General features: G+C 37.1%; 1 protein-coding gene and 1 non-coding gene across 2 annotated transcripts in view; one reads left to right on the top strand and one right to left on the bottom strand.

Annotated features, from left to right (window-relative positions):
* The window catches only part of MDGA2 (MAM domain containing glycosylphosphatidylinositol anchor 2), an 863,714-nt gene that overhangs the window by 336,718 nt on the left and 510,666 nt on the right, over positions 1–16,330 (top strand). The window contains exon 2 of the mRNA XM_032344142.1: positions 15,530–15,669. Coding sequence (XP_032200033.1) covers positions 15,530–15,669 — 140 coding nt within the window. The remainder of the gene's footprint in view (positions 1–15,529; positions 15,670–16,330) is intronic.
* LOC116592120 lies at positions 1,389–1,494 on the bottom strand. Its single transcript, XR_004286312.1, has one exon. It is a non-coding gene; the product is annotated as a U6 spliceosomal RNA (small nuclear RNA).

Raw genomic sequence — 16,330 nt, 5'->3', positions numbered from 1 at the left:
TGGTCTTTTAGAAGAAACAGCCTCCCAAAATTTTAAAGGAAGAAAAACTTATGTATATATAAAAATATGGGTAAACATGATGAAGTGATGGAATATGACTGTAAAGCTGAAAATTTCGAAAGATTTTAAGAAAGGAATTGGTAACATAAGCAGTTGGTTGAGAAAAAGAGAAAAGAAAAAAAAAAGAGAAAGTGATCAGGCTGGAGACTGGAACAAGGCTATATGCTAGATTTAGGATGTATTTTGGTCTGTTAGAAGAAACTGTATCCCAAAATTTTAAAGAAATAAAAACTTACATCTATTCAAAAAATAAGTTTAAATACAGTGAAAAGATTGAATAGGACTAAAAAATGAAAATTAAAAAAGATTTTTCAAATGGTATTAGTAAGATAAAATAGGTTAAAACAGGAAAGAGAAAAAATTTAAAAAAAACAGAAAAAGTAATGAAAACTTTAAAAATTTAACTTTGCTAGACTAAAGAATCATGGGGAAAAGCCATGAATTCTATGTGCTGTATTACCCTACCACAGGTGTTTTGTGGTCCTCACTGATTGGTAAACTTGGTCTCGGTGGGATGATGAGTTCTTGCTGATCTTCTGGGGCAGGGGCCTTTTGCAGTGATTCTCAGACGTCTTTGCCTGAGGCAGAAATGCACCGCCCTTGCCAGGGGTCAGGCCAAGTAATCTAAATGGTTAAGCTCTTGGTAGCTTTTGTTCCCTGAATGCTTTCCGTACAGCTTTAGAGGAGGAGAATGAAAACAGAGGCCTCCCAGTTTCCGGCCTGTAGGAGCTGGAGCTCAGGGTGCCCACTCCTCCCCCTTAGTGAAAACCAGTCAATCCCTCCTGTCTCCCTGGTCTTGGGTCACACTCTGAGCTCACCCAGTCTGTGATCAAGCATTTCTATCTCTGGTGTATGGCCCCATTTGGAGTCTCCAAACCCAGCAGATTTTCTGCAGCGTGCTCCCCGCCACTCCACCCAGTGGAGGATCTCCCTGGATCTGCTACTTGTCGTGTCCTGGCTCGAAGAGTAGTTGCCCGACTGTGCCTTCGGTCATGGTTTAAGGTAACCGCGACCTGAGAGCCCCCTCCTCAGCTCCCTTTCTGTAGTCGGCTTCCCCGCTCCGATACCTGGCTGCTCTGCCACACTCAGAGACCCCAGGTCCGTCTGTGACCCCGGAGGGTCCTGCGGCCACGCTGTCCCAGCGAGTGTTCCAGCCTCTGCTTGGCTACTGGAGTGACGTCCCTCAGTGGAGCCGACTTCTAAAGTTCTGATTTTGTGCTCTGTTGCTCTCTCACTTGCTGGGCGCCGGCCTCTCCTTCTCCGGTCTGTTTTCCCGTTTATTGCCTCAGATTCACGTCTCTGCACATCCTACCTTCCAGAAAGTGGTCAAAAATACGGAACACTTCACGAATTTGTGTGTCATCCTTGCGCAGGGGCCATGCTAATCTTCTCTGTATTGTTCTAATTTTAGTTCTGTGCTGCTGAAGCGAGCACAAGTGTGTCTCATTTTCTTAAATGGAAATTAAAGGTATACATCAGGATTTAGAGAAAATTAGAGATTGCCAAAACTCACATGTGTTACATGGTGTTTGCTAAATTCTCAGTCCATGAGAGCATTGTCCTGTGATGTCTGACTCATTCTTGCTTAGTGATAATCACTCTTCTGCTCTGTTCAGAAAGGGACTTTGGGTGTGGGTCATTGTCACACTGATTCCTGTATTCTGGGGTCTAAGAGGCATTTTTCTGACATGCTGAGGACCTCTCCCTTCTTGGGATTAGTCACAAGCAGCGGCAGGGATTTCTCATTGGAGAGAAACAATGGGGAAATTGGCAGGCCAGATCTTAAAATTTCCCTGCCTGCCATTGCCGCTCTTGGAGAAGCAAATTGAAGTTTTCATTTTTGGCATATTCTGTAGTAAATCTCATTTGTTTTCTTGATGAGCTAGACTGGAAGAAATAAATACCCAATTTGTGATTAAGGTTGCAGCACAATGATGAGACTAATTTCATTTTAGTTAGTATTTGCTGTAGCTTTGTAAGTTCTTTCCAAGAAAGCTAAAAAGCTCTTAATTTCAGAGAGAGGAGTGTATTTAGGTATACATTTCAGTCCGTAGGCGTAAAAAAAGGAAAAAAAAAAAAAAGATGTAATCAGTGTCTGTGGTTTGGGGAGTCTTGATCTCATAAGATGTGGTGATAATTCATAAGAAGCAAGGAAGATGTGGTTCAAAGAACCTTGGAGGGTTCACTGACCATATGACACATGGCTTCTGACATTATTAGGAGGAAGCCATTTCATAAGTTTGATTTAGAGGGAGAAGTCCTAATCAAAGGTTTTAAGGATTAAATGCTGCCTTCCCTTGCAGTGTGTTAATCGTTTCTCTGTCTTCTTCACTATGCCCCCACACTGACTCAAGGCACATAAAGAACAGTGCCATCTACATCTGAAACTAATGAGGTACTAAGTTGACCAGTTGAATTTAAATTAAAAAGGAAAAAAAAAAGAGAGAGAATAGGGCCATCAAAGCAAGAGTGGATTTATCTCAGCATTTTGTTGTTGAAAGTCTATGGCCTAGCCCCCAAAGTTTCTGGCATAGTTATTTTTTAATTTTCTAAAATTTATTAATTAGAGACATGATTCAATTCTTAGTTGGAAACAATTTAGAACTCACTATAGGATCCAATAGAAAACCAAGAACTTGCATATAGTGTATCACATTCCTACCGAGGAGAGGGAGTGTGAAGTTTCCCTTAATATTTCAAGTTGGGATATCCAGCTTAGTTTATGCAAATTCTCTGTGAGCAAAATAGGAGACTAATGAAATATTTGATGGACTTTCAGACATCCTCAAGATGTAGGTCAGCTGTTTTCCCTTGAGAAATACCGGGAAGTACATCATGAGGACTTGGGGTGAGAATGTCCATGTAGAGACCGGAGGGCATACATGACTGGTGCCAGACTCCGACTTGTTCTTCTCTGGCACACACATTAGAGCTTGTCAAATGCTCTATTTGAAAAATATGTTTTAAACCGTAGACTCAGTGAAATGTGTATTTTTTTCTTCTATAAAACATGGAAGAGTCTTTGAAGTTTTAGCCATAGATATTAATAGGTTATGCTTCTAGGTAAAAACAAAGAAAGATATTTCTGATGAAATCTCAAGTTGCAAATGTAGAAACCTTCATGTAATAAAATTTAAAAAAATTTTTTTTAAAGATTTTATTTATTTATTTGACAGAGAGAGATCACAGTAGGCAGAGAGGCAGGCAGAGAGAGAGAGGAGGAAGCAGGCTCCCCGCTGAGCAGAGAGCCCGATGCGGGGCTTGATCCCAGGACCCCGGGATCATGACCTGAGCCGAAGGCAGAGGCTTAACCCACTGAGCCACCCAGGTGCCCCTAAAATTTAAAATTTTTATACTGTTTCACTTAAGAAAAATAAGACTCAAAAATGTCATTTTGTGGAAAATATTTTAGATTAATATTTTGCAGTTATGGGTTCAATTTTCCATAAAGTTAGTAGCCTGCTTGGAGAATGACATTACATGATAGTTCTTTTCCAGAAAAATATTGCTTTTATTGTTTTAACATTACAATTTAAATTGCATTATTGCTTTTGATGTTTAACATCAAAATTTCATGTACATAATTACATTATTTTTGAACGTCATTTCCTTTTCTATTCTTTTTTATTCTATTTTTTATTCTTTCTATTCTCTTTTTATTCTTTATTTATTATTTTCTATTCTTTTTGTGTTTCACTGTTTTCCCACACACCTCTTCTGGTACGCAGCAATTTGTTCTCTGTGTTTAAGAGTGTTTTTTGTCTTTCTTTTTTTGTTTGTCCATTTGTTTTGTTTCTTAAATTCCACATATGAGTGAAATCATATGGTATTCGTCTTTCTCTGACTGACTTATTTTACTTAGCATAATACTCTCTAGGTCCATTCATGTTATTGCAAATGGCAAGATCTTACTCCTTTTTATGGCTGAGTAGTATTCCATTTATCTACAGATGAACACTTGGGCTGCTTCCATCTTTTCACTATTGTAAATGCTGCAATTAATGTTAGGTTACATATATCTTTTCAAAGTAGTGTTTTTATTTTCCTTGGGTGTAAGTACCAAGTAGTGGAGTCAGTGGATCATATGGTAATTTTATTTTAAATTTTTGAGGAACCTTCATATTGTCTTCCATAGTGGCTGCACCTATTTGCATTCCTCTCAGGATAGCACAAGTGTTGCTTTTTCTCCATACCCTTGCCAACACATGTTATTTCTTGAGCTTTTGATTTTAGCCATTCCGATAGGTATAAGTTGATATCTTATTGTGATTTTGAGCTGCATTTCCCTGATGACTAGTGATATTGAGCATCTTTTCATATATTTATTGTCTCTTTGTGTCTGGTATAAAAATGTGGCCCCATTTCATTCTTTTACATGTAGCTGTCCAGTTTTCCCAGTACTATTTGTTGAAGAGATTGTTTTTTCCCCATTATATATTCTTACCTCCTTTGTTGTAGATTAATTGACCATAAAAACACGAGTTCATTTTTGTGTTCTTTATTCTATTCCATTTATCTGTGTGACTTTTTTTTGTGCTAAGGTACTATTTAGATTAACTTTGAACTATATTCTTGAAATCTGAAATTGTGATAACTCCAACTTTCTTCTATTTTTCCTTTTTAAAAAGATTTACTTATTTATTTATTTATTTATTTATAGAGTTGGGGAGTGAGGGGCAGAGAGGGAAAGGGAGAGAGTGGATCTCAAGCAGACTCCTGCTGAGCACAAAGCTAGACATGAGGCTTGATCCCACAACCCTTTGATTATGATCAGAGCTAAAATCAGGAGTTGGGACACTTAACCAGCTGACCCCTCCAGGCACCCCTAACTTTATTCTTCTTTCATAAGATTACTTTGGCTATGCAGAGTCTTTTGTGGTTCAATACAAATTTCAGTAGTATGTGTTTTAGTTCTATGAAAAATTTTGTTAGTATTTATAGGGATTACATTAAATCTGTAGATTGCTTTGTGTAGTACGAATATTTTAACAATATTGGCTTTTCCAATCTAGAACATGGAATATCTTTCCATTTGTTTGTGTCATCTTCAATTTCTTTCATCAGTGTTTTAAAATTTTTCAGAATTCAGGTCTTTTACCTCCTTGGTTAAGTTTATTTCTAGTGATTTTATTATTTTTGGTGCATTTGTAAATGAGACTGTTTTTTTAATTTCTCTTTCTGCTACTTCACTGTTAATAAATAGACATGCAACAGATTTCTATAAATTTTATATTCTGCAACTTTACTAAATTCATTTATCAGTTCTAGTAGGTTTTTTGGTGTATTTTTTAGGGTTTTCTATGTAGATTATCATGTCATCTGCAGATAGTGAAAGTTTTATGTCTTCCTTACTAATTTAGATGCCTTTTGTTTTTCCTTGTCCATTTTCTGTGGCTAGGACTTCCAGTGCTGTTTTGAACAAAAGTGGTAAGAGTGACCATTCTTGTCTTGTTGCCAATATTAGAAGAAAAAACTCTTAAGTTTTTCACCATTGAGTATGATATTAACTATGTTTTCATAGATAACCTTTATTATGTTGAGGTATGTTTTCTCTAAACATACTTTGTTTCTTTATCATGAATGGATGTTGTTGAGGAGTTTTTCATCAGTGTTCATCAGAGATATTTCATGCACATAATTAAGTTGTTATTGAAAGTTATTTTCTTTGATGATGAATTTTATTCCATCTTAAATAGTATTTATTGCATATAAACAGGTAAGTTTTAATTTTTAATTTAAACTCTGCTTTAAATTCTTGGCTAATATTAATCTAAAAAGTCATATCAAAATCTGTTATTTAGAAAACATTAATAGCTCCTTTGTAAAACTAGAGGCTTCAGGGCTTAATTTTTTTACCTTATCTTGGGCTTTGGAGAGTCTCTCAGGGAAGTTCAATTAATTTATAACAGTGCTTCTCAGGATATACTGAAGAGACATAATATGCAAAATATTCAGAACCTTTCATGTTAAGAGTCCATCAACAAAATCATTTGAGGTAGATATGATCTTTTTTTTTTTTAAGATTTTAATCATTTATTTGAGAAAGAAAGAGAAAGCACACATGCATACATGAGCAGGGGGAGGGGCAGAGGGAGAGGGAGAGAGAGAGAATATCCCAGACTCTCCACTTGGAGCCTGATTTGGGATTGATCCCAGGATCCTGAGACCATGACCTGAGCTAAAGTCAGCTGCTTAACCAACCACCCAAGCATCCCTATATATGACCTTCTTTTGATTAAATCTGGAATAATCAATAGGATCTTGCACTTATTTTATAGGTCATCAAATTAAAGATGAAAAAGTATTTCTCTCTAGTGGAATGGGAATATTGTGTTAACAAAATATAAGGGTTGATGGGAAAGGTGTAGGGAAATAAGTTCATATATATGCAGAAATAGTAGTAATTAAATGAATCAATGAATCAGACAACTCAAATAAGCTAAAAGCTTATTTATTTATTTTTTATTGAGCTCAAAGCTTATTTAAAATAAACTGTATGCTTTTTTGTGTCAGAATATTGCTTTATTTAGGATTACTTAAATGGTAATGACAGAAGGATTTTAACTATTGTTAGAATACATATACAAATTGAATGTTCTGTTTATGTGCATGTTTGATATGTTTATATTCATGAATTTATATTCAATTCACCAATGCCTATTATATACTGAATAGGATGTAATAAGTCTGTATTGTTTTGAAATGTACAGTAAGGTGTGATTTCATAAAGGTCTTCATAGTTTCACGGAAGCAAAGGCATATAAAATTCACCAATGCCTATTATATACTGAATAGGATGTAATAAGTCTGTATTGTTTTGAAATGTACAGTAAGGTGTGATTTCATAAAGGTCTTCATAGTTTCACGGAAGCAAAGGCATATAAACTAAGACTGAAGGAGAAGTAGAAGATCAAAATAATAACAAAATTAGCAGCTTACCACCTTCTATTTTCCTGCCTTATCTTTTTTTTTAATTTTTAAGATTTTATTTATTTATTTGACAAACAGAGATCACAAGTAGGCAGAGAGGCAGGCAGAGAGAGGAGGAAGCAGACTCCCTGCTGAGCAGAGAGCCTGATGTGGGGCTCTATCCCAGGACCCTGAGATCATGACCTGAGCCTGAAGGCAGAGGCTTTAACCCACTGAGCCACCCCAGGCGACCCTTCCTGCCTTATTCTTTTACAAATACAAGCAATAGGGAGAAGCCAGGCTGCTGTGATCTGAGGACTGCAAAGCAGGGCAGAAGGATGGCTTAAATTAAAGGTGCACCATTATTTCTAATCACTAAAATGTAATGGAAACACAAGAGGAGGCCTTGATGGGAGAATGAATACTGTTGTTTTATCTCTGGTTTTAAAATATGAATTCATGTAAGGATATTTATGTGGTGTGGGGATTAACTTTGATTTTATTTTTACAGAAGAGATTAGGTAGTTTTGAGAGATTTCTGCATATGTGGTACAAAGGTTGGCAAAGTTGAACTTGTAAAAGAGTAAATAAAAGGATGCCTGGGTGGCTCAGTCAGTTAAGCGTCTGCCTTTGGCTCAGGTCATGATTCCAGGATCCTGGGATTGAGTCCCATATCAGGCTTCTTGTTCAGCAGGGAGCCTCCTTCCCTCTCTACTTCTCCCCCTGCTTGTGCTCGCTCCCTCTCTTTCTCTGTCAAATAAAAAAATTAAATCTTTTTAAAGAAAAGAGTAAACAGAAAAAGAAAGGAAAAGAAAAAAGACGGGATTTTAGAGAAGTTAATTTTAAAAGAATGATGAGTAGTGGAAAATAGTCAGGTATTGCCAAAAAAAAAATGGTTATGTTGGAAATAAAACATTATGGTTTGTTTCTTGTAACATAAATAATTAGTCTCTGCAATCCTGAGATGTTGGCACAATATTGTTAAAGTATTCCATTTTATACATACCGTTCTTTTTTACACATGGGTAAACCTCAACTGCAGTTTTGCTCTTTGCCCTAAGCTCAGTTTGACCTACTAAGACCTCTCCTTCTCAATCAAACCTTATCTCATTCAGCTTTTGACCCCCATTACTCTGCCACCGTATCTCACTCAAAATTCACCAATGCCATCCTAGCTGTCATAAGCAATGACCTTTTGTCTGTGATCCTCCTAATTTACAACTCTGTTGTAAGTGACAGTTTTGGACAGTTCTCTATGCTTCAGCATCTCTTTATGTCACTTTTAAAGCACCACATTTTCTTCTATTTCTCTGACTTTAGAAACATAGTAAGTCTTTTTCCTTGGCCTCTCTGTATTAAGAATTCATTCTACTCAATTCTGTCATTATCCTCCTAACTTCTCATTCTAAAAATTCTCTGTTTCAGAGATTTCACCTATTCTTTTGTCAACAACACACTACTATTTAGAAGCAGTAGGTTTTTGTGTCCAGTTATGACTTTTCAGCTATTGGTCAGCTCATTATCAGCATCTGAAACTGAGTTCTTCATCTCCTTTCCCAGATCTTCCTATTCTCTTCTTCCCTGTCTGTGTCTGTGATACCAGAATATGTAATGTAGTGACCCTAAGCAGAAAGATATTAGGCAAAAGGTTGTAAACAAGAGGGATAATTATGGACCATGCCTATAGATACAGTACTTAATTGAGAATTTGAGTTGGGAGATCATTGTTAAAAAAGGAAGGGGAGGGCTCAGGTCATGATCCCAGTGTCCTGGGATTGAGCCCCGCATCGGGCTCTCTGCTCAGCGGGGATCCTGCTTCCTCCTCTCTCTCTGCCTGTCCCTCTGCCTACTTGTGATCTCTGTCTGTCAAATGAATAAATAAAATCTTTAAAAAAAGAAAAGGAAGGGGAATAACACTCACCTACTATCTTAAACTAGTGACTTGGGTAGGAAAGACAGAAAATAAGAAAGGAAGGCACCATTTTTTATTTTTATTTTTAGAATTACTACTCAAATGTGCTATATTGGAGATTGTGAAATAAGCAGAAGAGTCCAATTGTTGTTAATGTCAGTTAGCTAAATGCAAGATGTTGTAGAAGACTAAGAAGTGTTTTACGAAAGAATGTAATCACTTAATAGAAAAATGGAAATAAATTTGGTTATTGTTACATTTCTTTAAAAGCAAAACTGAATGCTTGCTAAGAATGGTGTTAAATAAGTGTCAACTGTATTATCTCTTGATGTATGAGAGCAGTAATGTGAGATGTTCTCTCTGTCTCTGTCTCTGTGTCTCTGGACCTCTGTCTCTTGGTAGAAGTGTGAGGCATGCTGGTGCAGGGTGGCTCACTGATGTCTTCCCCAGGGCTTCTAAGAGGGGGCCACTGAGCATCCCCCTCTCTGCCTATTCCAATATCTGTGGTCTATGTCAAAAATAAGCTGTCTTGACCTGGTGTTGAAAAGCATCAAGATTATATTGGCAACTTGAATTCCCAGAGAATCGTTGCGTCAGGGATTTGAGGGATTTACCAGAGTGCAGAGCTCTTACTTGGTGATCTTAAGATGAGAGAAAACTCCAAATACCAAACCTATTTACTGGCTAAAAACAATGAGTCCTTCAGGAATGGTGCCTGCTACCGGACAGCTGCGGGCAAAAGTGTGTCTTTCGAAAACGCTTTGCAGCTAAGTCCTTAGTCTAACAAAGTCCTCCATGATTTGGGCTCAGAACTCCTCATCTCAAATCTCTCCCATGAGTGAATAATGTGGAGTCCCTAGCGATCAAGAAAGCATTTATTTCCTTCTTTCTTCCCTTCCTTCCTTCCTTCATCTCCTTCTGTCTTTCTTTTCTTCTTTCCTTCCTTCATCCCTCCCTCCCTCCCTTCCTTCCTGCCTTCTTGGGTCTAGACCTAACATGGGGCTCCAACCCATGAGCCTGAGATCAAGAGTTACATACGCTACCAACTGAGCTAGGAAGGTGCTCAAGGGAGCATTTTCTATTAAAACCATGATCTTTTAGGGCACGTGGGTGGCTCAATCAGTTAAGCATCTCACCCTTGGTTTCAGCTCAGGTCATGATCTCAGAGTCATGATCTCAGAGTTGTGAGATCGAGCCCTGCCTTAGGCTACTTGTTTAGTGCAGAGTCTGCTTGTAGCTCTCTCCCTCTACTCCTGTCCCCTTCTCTCTCTCTCTCTCAAATAAATATATATATATATATTTTTTTTTTTAAATCACCTTTTACCTAGTTAATCGAGGTATAAACTCCAGTGTCATCTTTACTCCTCCTCTTTCACTCCACATTCAGTTAATCTTCAGCTTCTGTCTAACAAAACCTCTGAAGTAGGTCTCTGGCCTCATTTCCATTCCTAGAGCTATACAGTGTCTCTGCTGCGTCTGGACACATAATGGCAACTTGAGAGAGTGGCGCCACTGTCAAAATTCAAAGTAAGTTATAAACTACGTGGACCACATTTTAATGGAGTTATTTCCTAAACACTGTAGGCAGTCTCTTACAGACATGTCTTTGAACACACTGCTTCCTATCTCTGGAAATGTCCTTTCCCTTTGTTCTCTTCACATGCATTTTTGCAGACCTAGGTTACATGTCATTGACTCTGTAAAACACAATGGAACCCTCAAGGCAGATTTAGGCATCTTCTGCTTTGTCCTCTTCCACTACTCTTCATTGTCTTCTGTTAGAGGACCTATCCTATTCAACCATAATTGTTCTTTCCTCCCCCTTCCTTCCCCCTCTCCTCCCCTCCTCTTTTCCCTCCTCTTTTCCCTCCCTCCCTCCTTCCTTCCTTCCTTCTAAAGTGGATGGACCCAATAGGCTGTAAGCTGCTAAAAGATACAACTCATGGCATTACGTTTTATATCCCCAGAACATAGCCTAATGCCTGATCTATAGCCGTTGTTCAGTAAATACAAGCTTGAAAGCCTGTGTATGAGAAGGAAAGCTTACAAATGCTCCTGGTTGTTGCCATTGGAGAATAATTTATTTGTGTTCTTTCTCCAACAGAATACAGAGAGAATTTGGTTTAACTTTCAAAAGTATACTCTAACAAGATAAAAGCATGTCTCTCTTTTGCCCTTTTAGGCTGACCTTTTGAACCCAAGGCCAATTTACTCGAATTAAGGGAGTTGATGTGATTAGTGTTAGGAAAGATTTTACGTAATGTGATTTGGTTTACTTCAAACAAATTTGGATGAATATGAGTCTCAGGCAATATTTTAACATTTTAATTCATTGCTGACTCTACAGGGCAAAGGGACTCATAACCCTTAGTCCAATTTCAGGATGATGAATTGAGGCTTTTTTCAACAAGGCAGAGGATAAAAGGCGACTTGCTTCACTGATAGTACTGCAAATTGCGTTTATATTTAGAGTAAATAAATTCAGTGCCAAAATAGTTGATATTTTTGCTAAACTAGGATGTTGGTGTCATTATATTGGTATTTACTAAAACAAATTACAAGTTAATTATTAAAATAAAATAAATTATTAAATATAAACATAGTCTGTGCTCTGAATCATGTGGTGTGGGGCATATGTCTAAAATGGTACTTGGCAACGAAGTGCTTAATATAAAGTCAGCATGTTAAGAACAGGGAGAACCACTGGACAGTACCTCTCTCCTGAAGCCAAGAAAAGAGAATCATTGCTAAATAACTCAAGAAGATTTCAGGAACGTTGATCTATCAGTCTGGGAATTCTAGATGGGAGGATATGGTGAGCAAAGGCTGTCACATGGGATATATAGTAGTTGCTCAAAGAATATATGCTTGAAAGTCTGTGTGTGAGATCAAAGGCTTAAAATGTAGGTGATTTTTGGGGCGCCTGGGTGGCTCAGTGGGTTAAAGCCTCTGCTTTTGGCTCAGGTCATGATCCCAGGGTCCTGGGATCGAGCCCCACATCGGGCTCTCTGCTCAGCAAGGAGCCTGCTTCCTCTTCTCTCTCTGCCTGCCTCTCTGCCTACTTGTAATCTCTGTCTGTCAAGTAAATAAATAAAATCTTTAAAAAAAAAATGTAGGTGATTTTTACCTTCCCACCGATGTTGGGCTGATGTTACAGAGAAGTAGGATTTCAGGTTTTATAATCAGTATGAGGACCTTTTCAGAGCACCTGCAGGCATTAGAACTCTGTGAAGGGTCATGGATTGGCATCGTGAATCCCTAGGCAGGAAGAGCACATGATGAAAATAGGAATTATAAAATACTATTTTGGCAGTTGTGAGATTTCCTGGGTTTGGCAGTAACTGGAGGCAGAATGGTGAATTGAAACATTACAATCGTTGTTTGTAGCAATTATAGTACTCACATTGCTCATCTGCTTATGGTGCTCTAACAACTTCATGAGCAGTTTCTCAATCTTTTTTTTTTCTTCTTCTTCTTTTTTATTCTCCTAGTCTAGTGTACATCTAGTTAAGGACTTATTTAGAATCCTAATTTATCTGTGTCAGACATCATTTTAATAGCATGAAGTAGAGAAAAAAACAAGGGACCGTTGGTTCTGCTCTCATGTAGGCCACAAGTAGCTCCAAGCCTGTGAGCAGGTCACTGGATGTCCTCAATCTGGAAATAAGAGCGGTGACCTGGATGAGCTAAGACCTTTTCAGTTGAGCTTTCTGTAGACCAAAGCTTCTTGGATGCTTTCAAAATATTCATCTTATCATTGAGCAGCAAAAGTACTCTGTACATATTTTAATGCATACTAGGAAAAATACATCTTCCACTCTTAAAATTTGGCAGAGTATTCCACCCTCCCATAAGAGAGACGGGAGGTTCATATAGGCAATTACCGTTTCCAAGAGTGTGTTAAAATATAGAAGAAAATAGCAGAAAATTAACCCTTGTAAATGAACACAATGTGCTTCCTGTATAATTTAAATGGTTTAAATAAAGCTACTTGTTTCCATTATGCTGCTTTGGAAAGATATAGCTTAAAATTAACAATGCTATTCATTGATTTGAAGTTAAAACAAAATTAAGCTGGAAAAATGTCCTGCTACTCTATATGTAGATGTACTAGTAGACATGTGCTAGCACTTAAGCTAAATTTGGCATGGAAATATATTTCAAAGTAATGAATCTGTATTTTCTATTTATATTTTGCCGATTTTTATTGATTGTCATCAGTTTGTCAACCTCTATAATATGCATATACTTTGTATGATAGATGTTTAAAAATAAGTAGCTCTCTAGTATTACTTATCTAAATTGAAGTTAAAATTTGATCACCGTAGGAAATGATTTATAGGAAACATTGTGTGAAATATATCAGAACACCCAGAAAAACACTGCAGATAAGAATTTCTAATGTTATAAAACTAAACAAATTATTATAATGTCTAGACAGTGTCCAACGACATGGTTTAAAATTTTTTTGATAAATTGGTTTTATAGACCAGACAAAACATTTGATTTGTTTGAGCATCATTTAATTTTCCAAACCAGTGAAATAATGCACAGCATGAAGTTTAGTTACTTGAAAATATTAAAAGGAGAAGGATATTTTATCCTTTGGAGTATTTTCCTTTAGTCAGCACACACTAGTAAGTTTTAGAAAATTATTCCTAGTCATCTGGTCTAAGTAGCACTGGCATTGCTATCATTTGGGTGTTTGGTAAAAATGCAGATTCCTAGGTTTTTCTGCATACACAACAGGTTTCTGGCCATACCTCTGAAATCTGTATTTTTTTTTAAAGATTGTATTTATTTATTTGATAGAGAGAGAGATCACAAATCGACAGAGAGGCAGGTAGAGAGAGAAGGGGGAAGCAGGCTCTGAGCAGAGAGCCTGATGTTGGGCTCAATCCTGAGACACTGAGATCACCACCTGAACCAAAGGCAGAGGCTTTACCCACCAAGCTATCCAGTCACCCCTGAAATTTGTATTTTAAGAAAGTTTCTGGGGAGCTTTTTCTGCATAGTGATTATAAGAACCACTAAATTCTCATCTTCTTATCCTGCTTTTGGAAATTTTTGCCTTTCATTTGATGCAGATTATTGGAGAATGGAATTCTGAATTTGAAAGTTGAAGAACAGGACTCGGCTTGGATATCCAGAAAAATCTTGAAATACCCAGTTTCATTATTATCTATAAATAGGCTTTTCTATCCTTCAGTTTCTGCTTGAAATTGAGAACCTTAATATGTTCTTTTCAATTGTTAAATACTAAGAGTGCTGTATACATATGGTTCTATAAAACAAAGCATAGATATTGGAAACTTTCTTTTGTGTTACTTTCAAAACACAGGTTATTTCCAGAAGGAATTTTCCCATAATTTAGACTTATATTCATTTTATTGTGTCCATAGAATCACCAAGTTTATCCAAATTCTGTAACATTCATGATCCTTTTTAATGTTAAATAAAAAATTCCAAGTATGTCCTGATTAATTTTTAAGAAACCATAGCCTCTGCCGGCAATACTGTTGTGTAGGTTGAGATTGCTACAGGAAATTCTAGAGATTATTGTCCTTTACCTGTAGATTGAGCCCTCCCACTTGCCTTTATTTAAAATAACTGTATGTTGGCTAGCTGAACATAATAATAATAATTTAAAAAAAAACACTTCCTCTCCCAAATGTATTTATTTCAAACAAAAATCCTGGATTCACGAAAGGGGTGATCTCCAATTTGAAATTAGTGATTGACAGTCATCTCCTTGGTGACAGGAAGCATATCTTATTTAATCCACGTGTTTCTCTTATTTAATCCACGTGATTGACAGTCATCTCCTTGGTGACAGGAAGCATATCTTATTTAATCCACTTTGCATATAGTGGATTTCCAATGATTTGTAAGTCAGTGAATGCTCGTCAGGTTTTATTGAAAAACTTGTGTGGTATTGAAAAAGGTGAAAATTACACTTAGGAATTTGGATAACTTCATGAGAACTATGTCTCTTGAATCAGAATTTAATATTTGGGCATTAATGATTCATTGCCTTCGTCAGTGGCTTAATTCAGGGATCATCTTCTGCTCATATCAACAGAGGAGTCTATAAATATTAAAAACCAAGTTGGTTTCAGTTCCTCATAACCAAATCTTCTCATTTGTTGGCTCCCTATTTGCACCATGAGGCTTATTAAATTAATAGAAAAATGCCAGTAGCTTTCATTCACATTTTTTTTTTTTTAATGTCTTTTGAGTTTGTCTTTTTTCTAATGGTCTTTTGAGTTTGCACTACCTGAATTTTGGACATCATCCTTTACTATATTAAATTTTGGGTTTCAGAAAGGAAGGGATCTCTTACATTTTAGCAGTCAGATTTTATCATGTAGTCTTATAATGATGGTGATTTCCTAAGTCACAGGTGTTCTCCCATCATCCTGCTCCCCTTTACCATTTTCAGAATGTCTTGGTGACTGTTAGATAAATTTGAAGCTTTCTGTCCATCAATATCTTTAATCCCTTGGGATTGCTCAAAGTGTTCAGACTGATGGATCTGACTGTGTTAAAGTCTAATAAGAATTGCTCTTACAACCAGGATGATTCATGGGAGGACAGTTGACTTATTTTTTTTAATGTATCTTGTCTCCCTTCTTCCTGACTCAACAGCTCCCCCAACGGTTCGTATTGTGCATTCAGGCTTGGCCTGTAACATTGAGGAGGAGCGCTACTCAGAAAGGGTCTACACCATACGGGAAGGAGAAACCCTAGAACTGACCTGTCTGGTCACAGGACATCCACGTCCACAGGTGAGTCCCGAACCGTGACATTGAGGAAAAAGATCTTTGATCTTTCTTGGAAGTCAAAACTGTGTATTTTGAAGATTTAGCTAGGAAAAAAACAAAACAAAACAGCCCTGTGTGTGTGTGTGTGTGTGTGTGTGTGTGTGTGTGAAATTTAAGTAACTGTGTGTGTGGAATGCAGGACAAGGGTGATTGCTGAACATTCATGCTTGACATACTCAGGTAAGATGAAGGAAGAAAGAAATTTTTGTTTTGGTATTGTGAGAAATTTGGAAGACACTTCTAAGGAAGCTGTTAAAAGACAACTACAAAAATATCTCAGTCAGATAACAATTCATATGGCAATGAGTTTATTTTAGAATGTGGAGCATGATTTCATGATGACATAATTGCAGCCGAGGAAGCATTTGTTCTGAAGAATGTGGTGCACGAGGTCACATGTACTTTCCTTACTCCTAGTCATTATATCCATAGAAAACTTTAAAAACAAATGTTTGCAGGTGTATGCATTTCGTTGTTCAGGGTCATCTGCTACAGCTTTCATAAGGTATTTTAGTAGCAGGAACAGAAATTGAGAGTTTCAAAGACATTAAAATTATGAATAATGAACAGAAAAAAAGTTTGTAGGCATGAAAGAAAGGGCTAGGAAGAAGGTAATATAGTTAGG

The sequence above is a fragment of the Mustela erminea genome, chromosome 5 (assembly GCF_009829155.1).
Source record: "Mustela erminea isolate mMusErm1 chromosome 5, mMusErm1.Pri, whole genome shotgun sequence".
Lineage (NCBI taxonomy): Eukaryota > Metazoa > Chordata > Mammalia > Carnivora > Mustelidae > Mustela > Mustela erminea.
The sequence above is the reverse complement of the archived record's forward strand: the minus strand, read 5'-3'. Positions and strand labels throughout refer to the sequence as shown.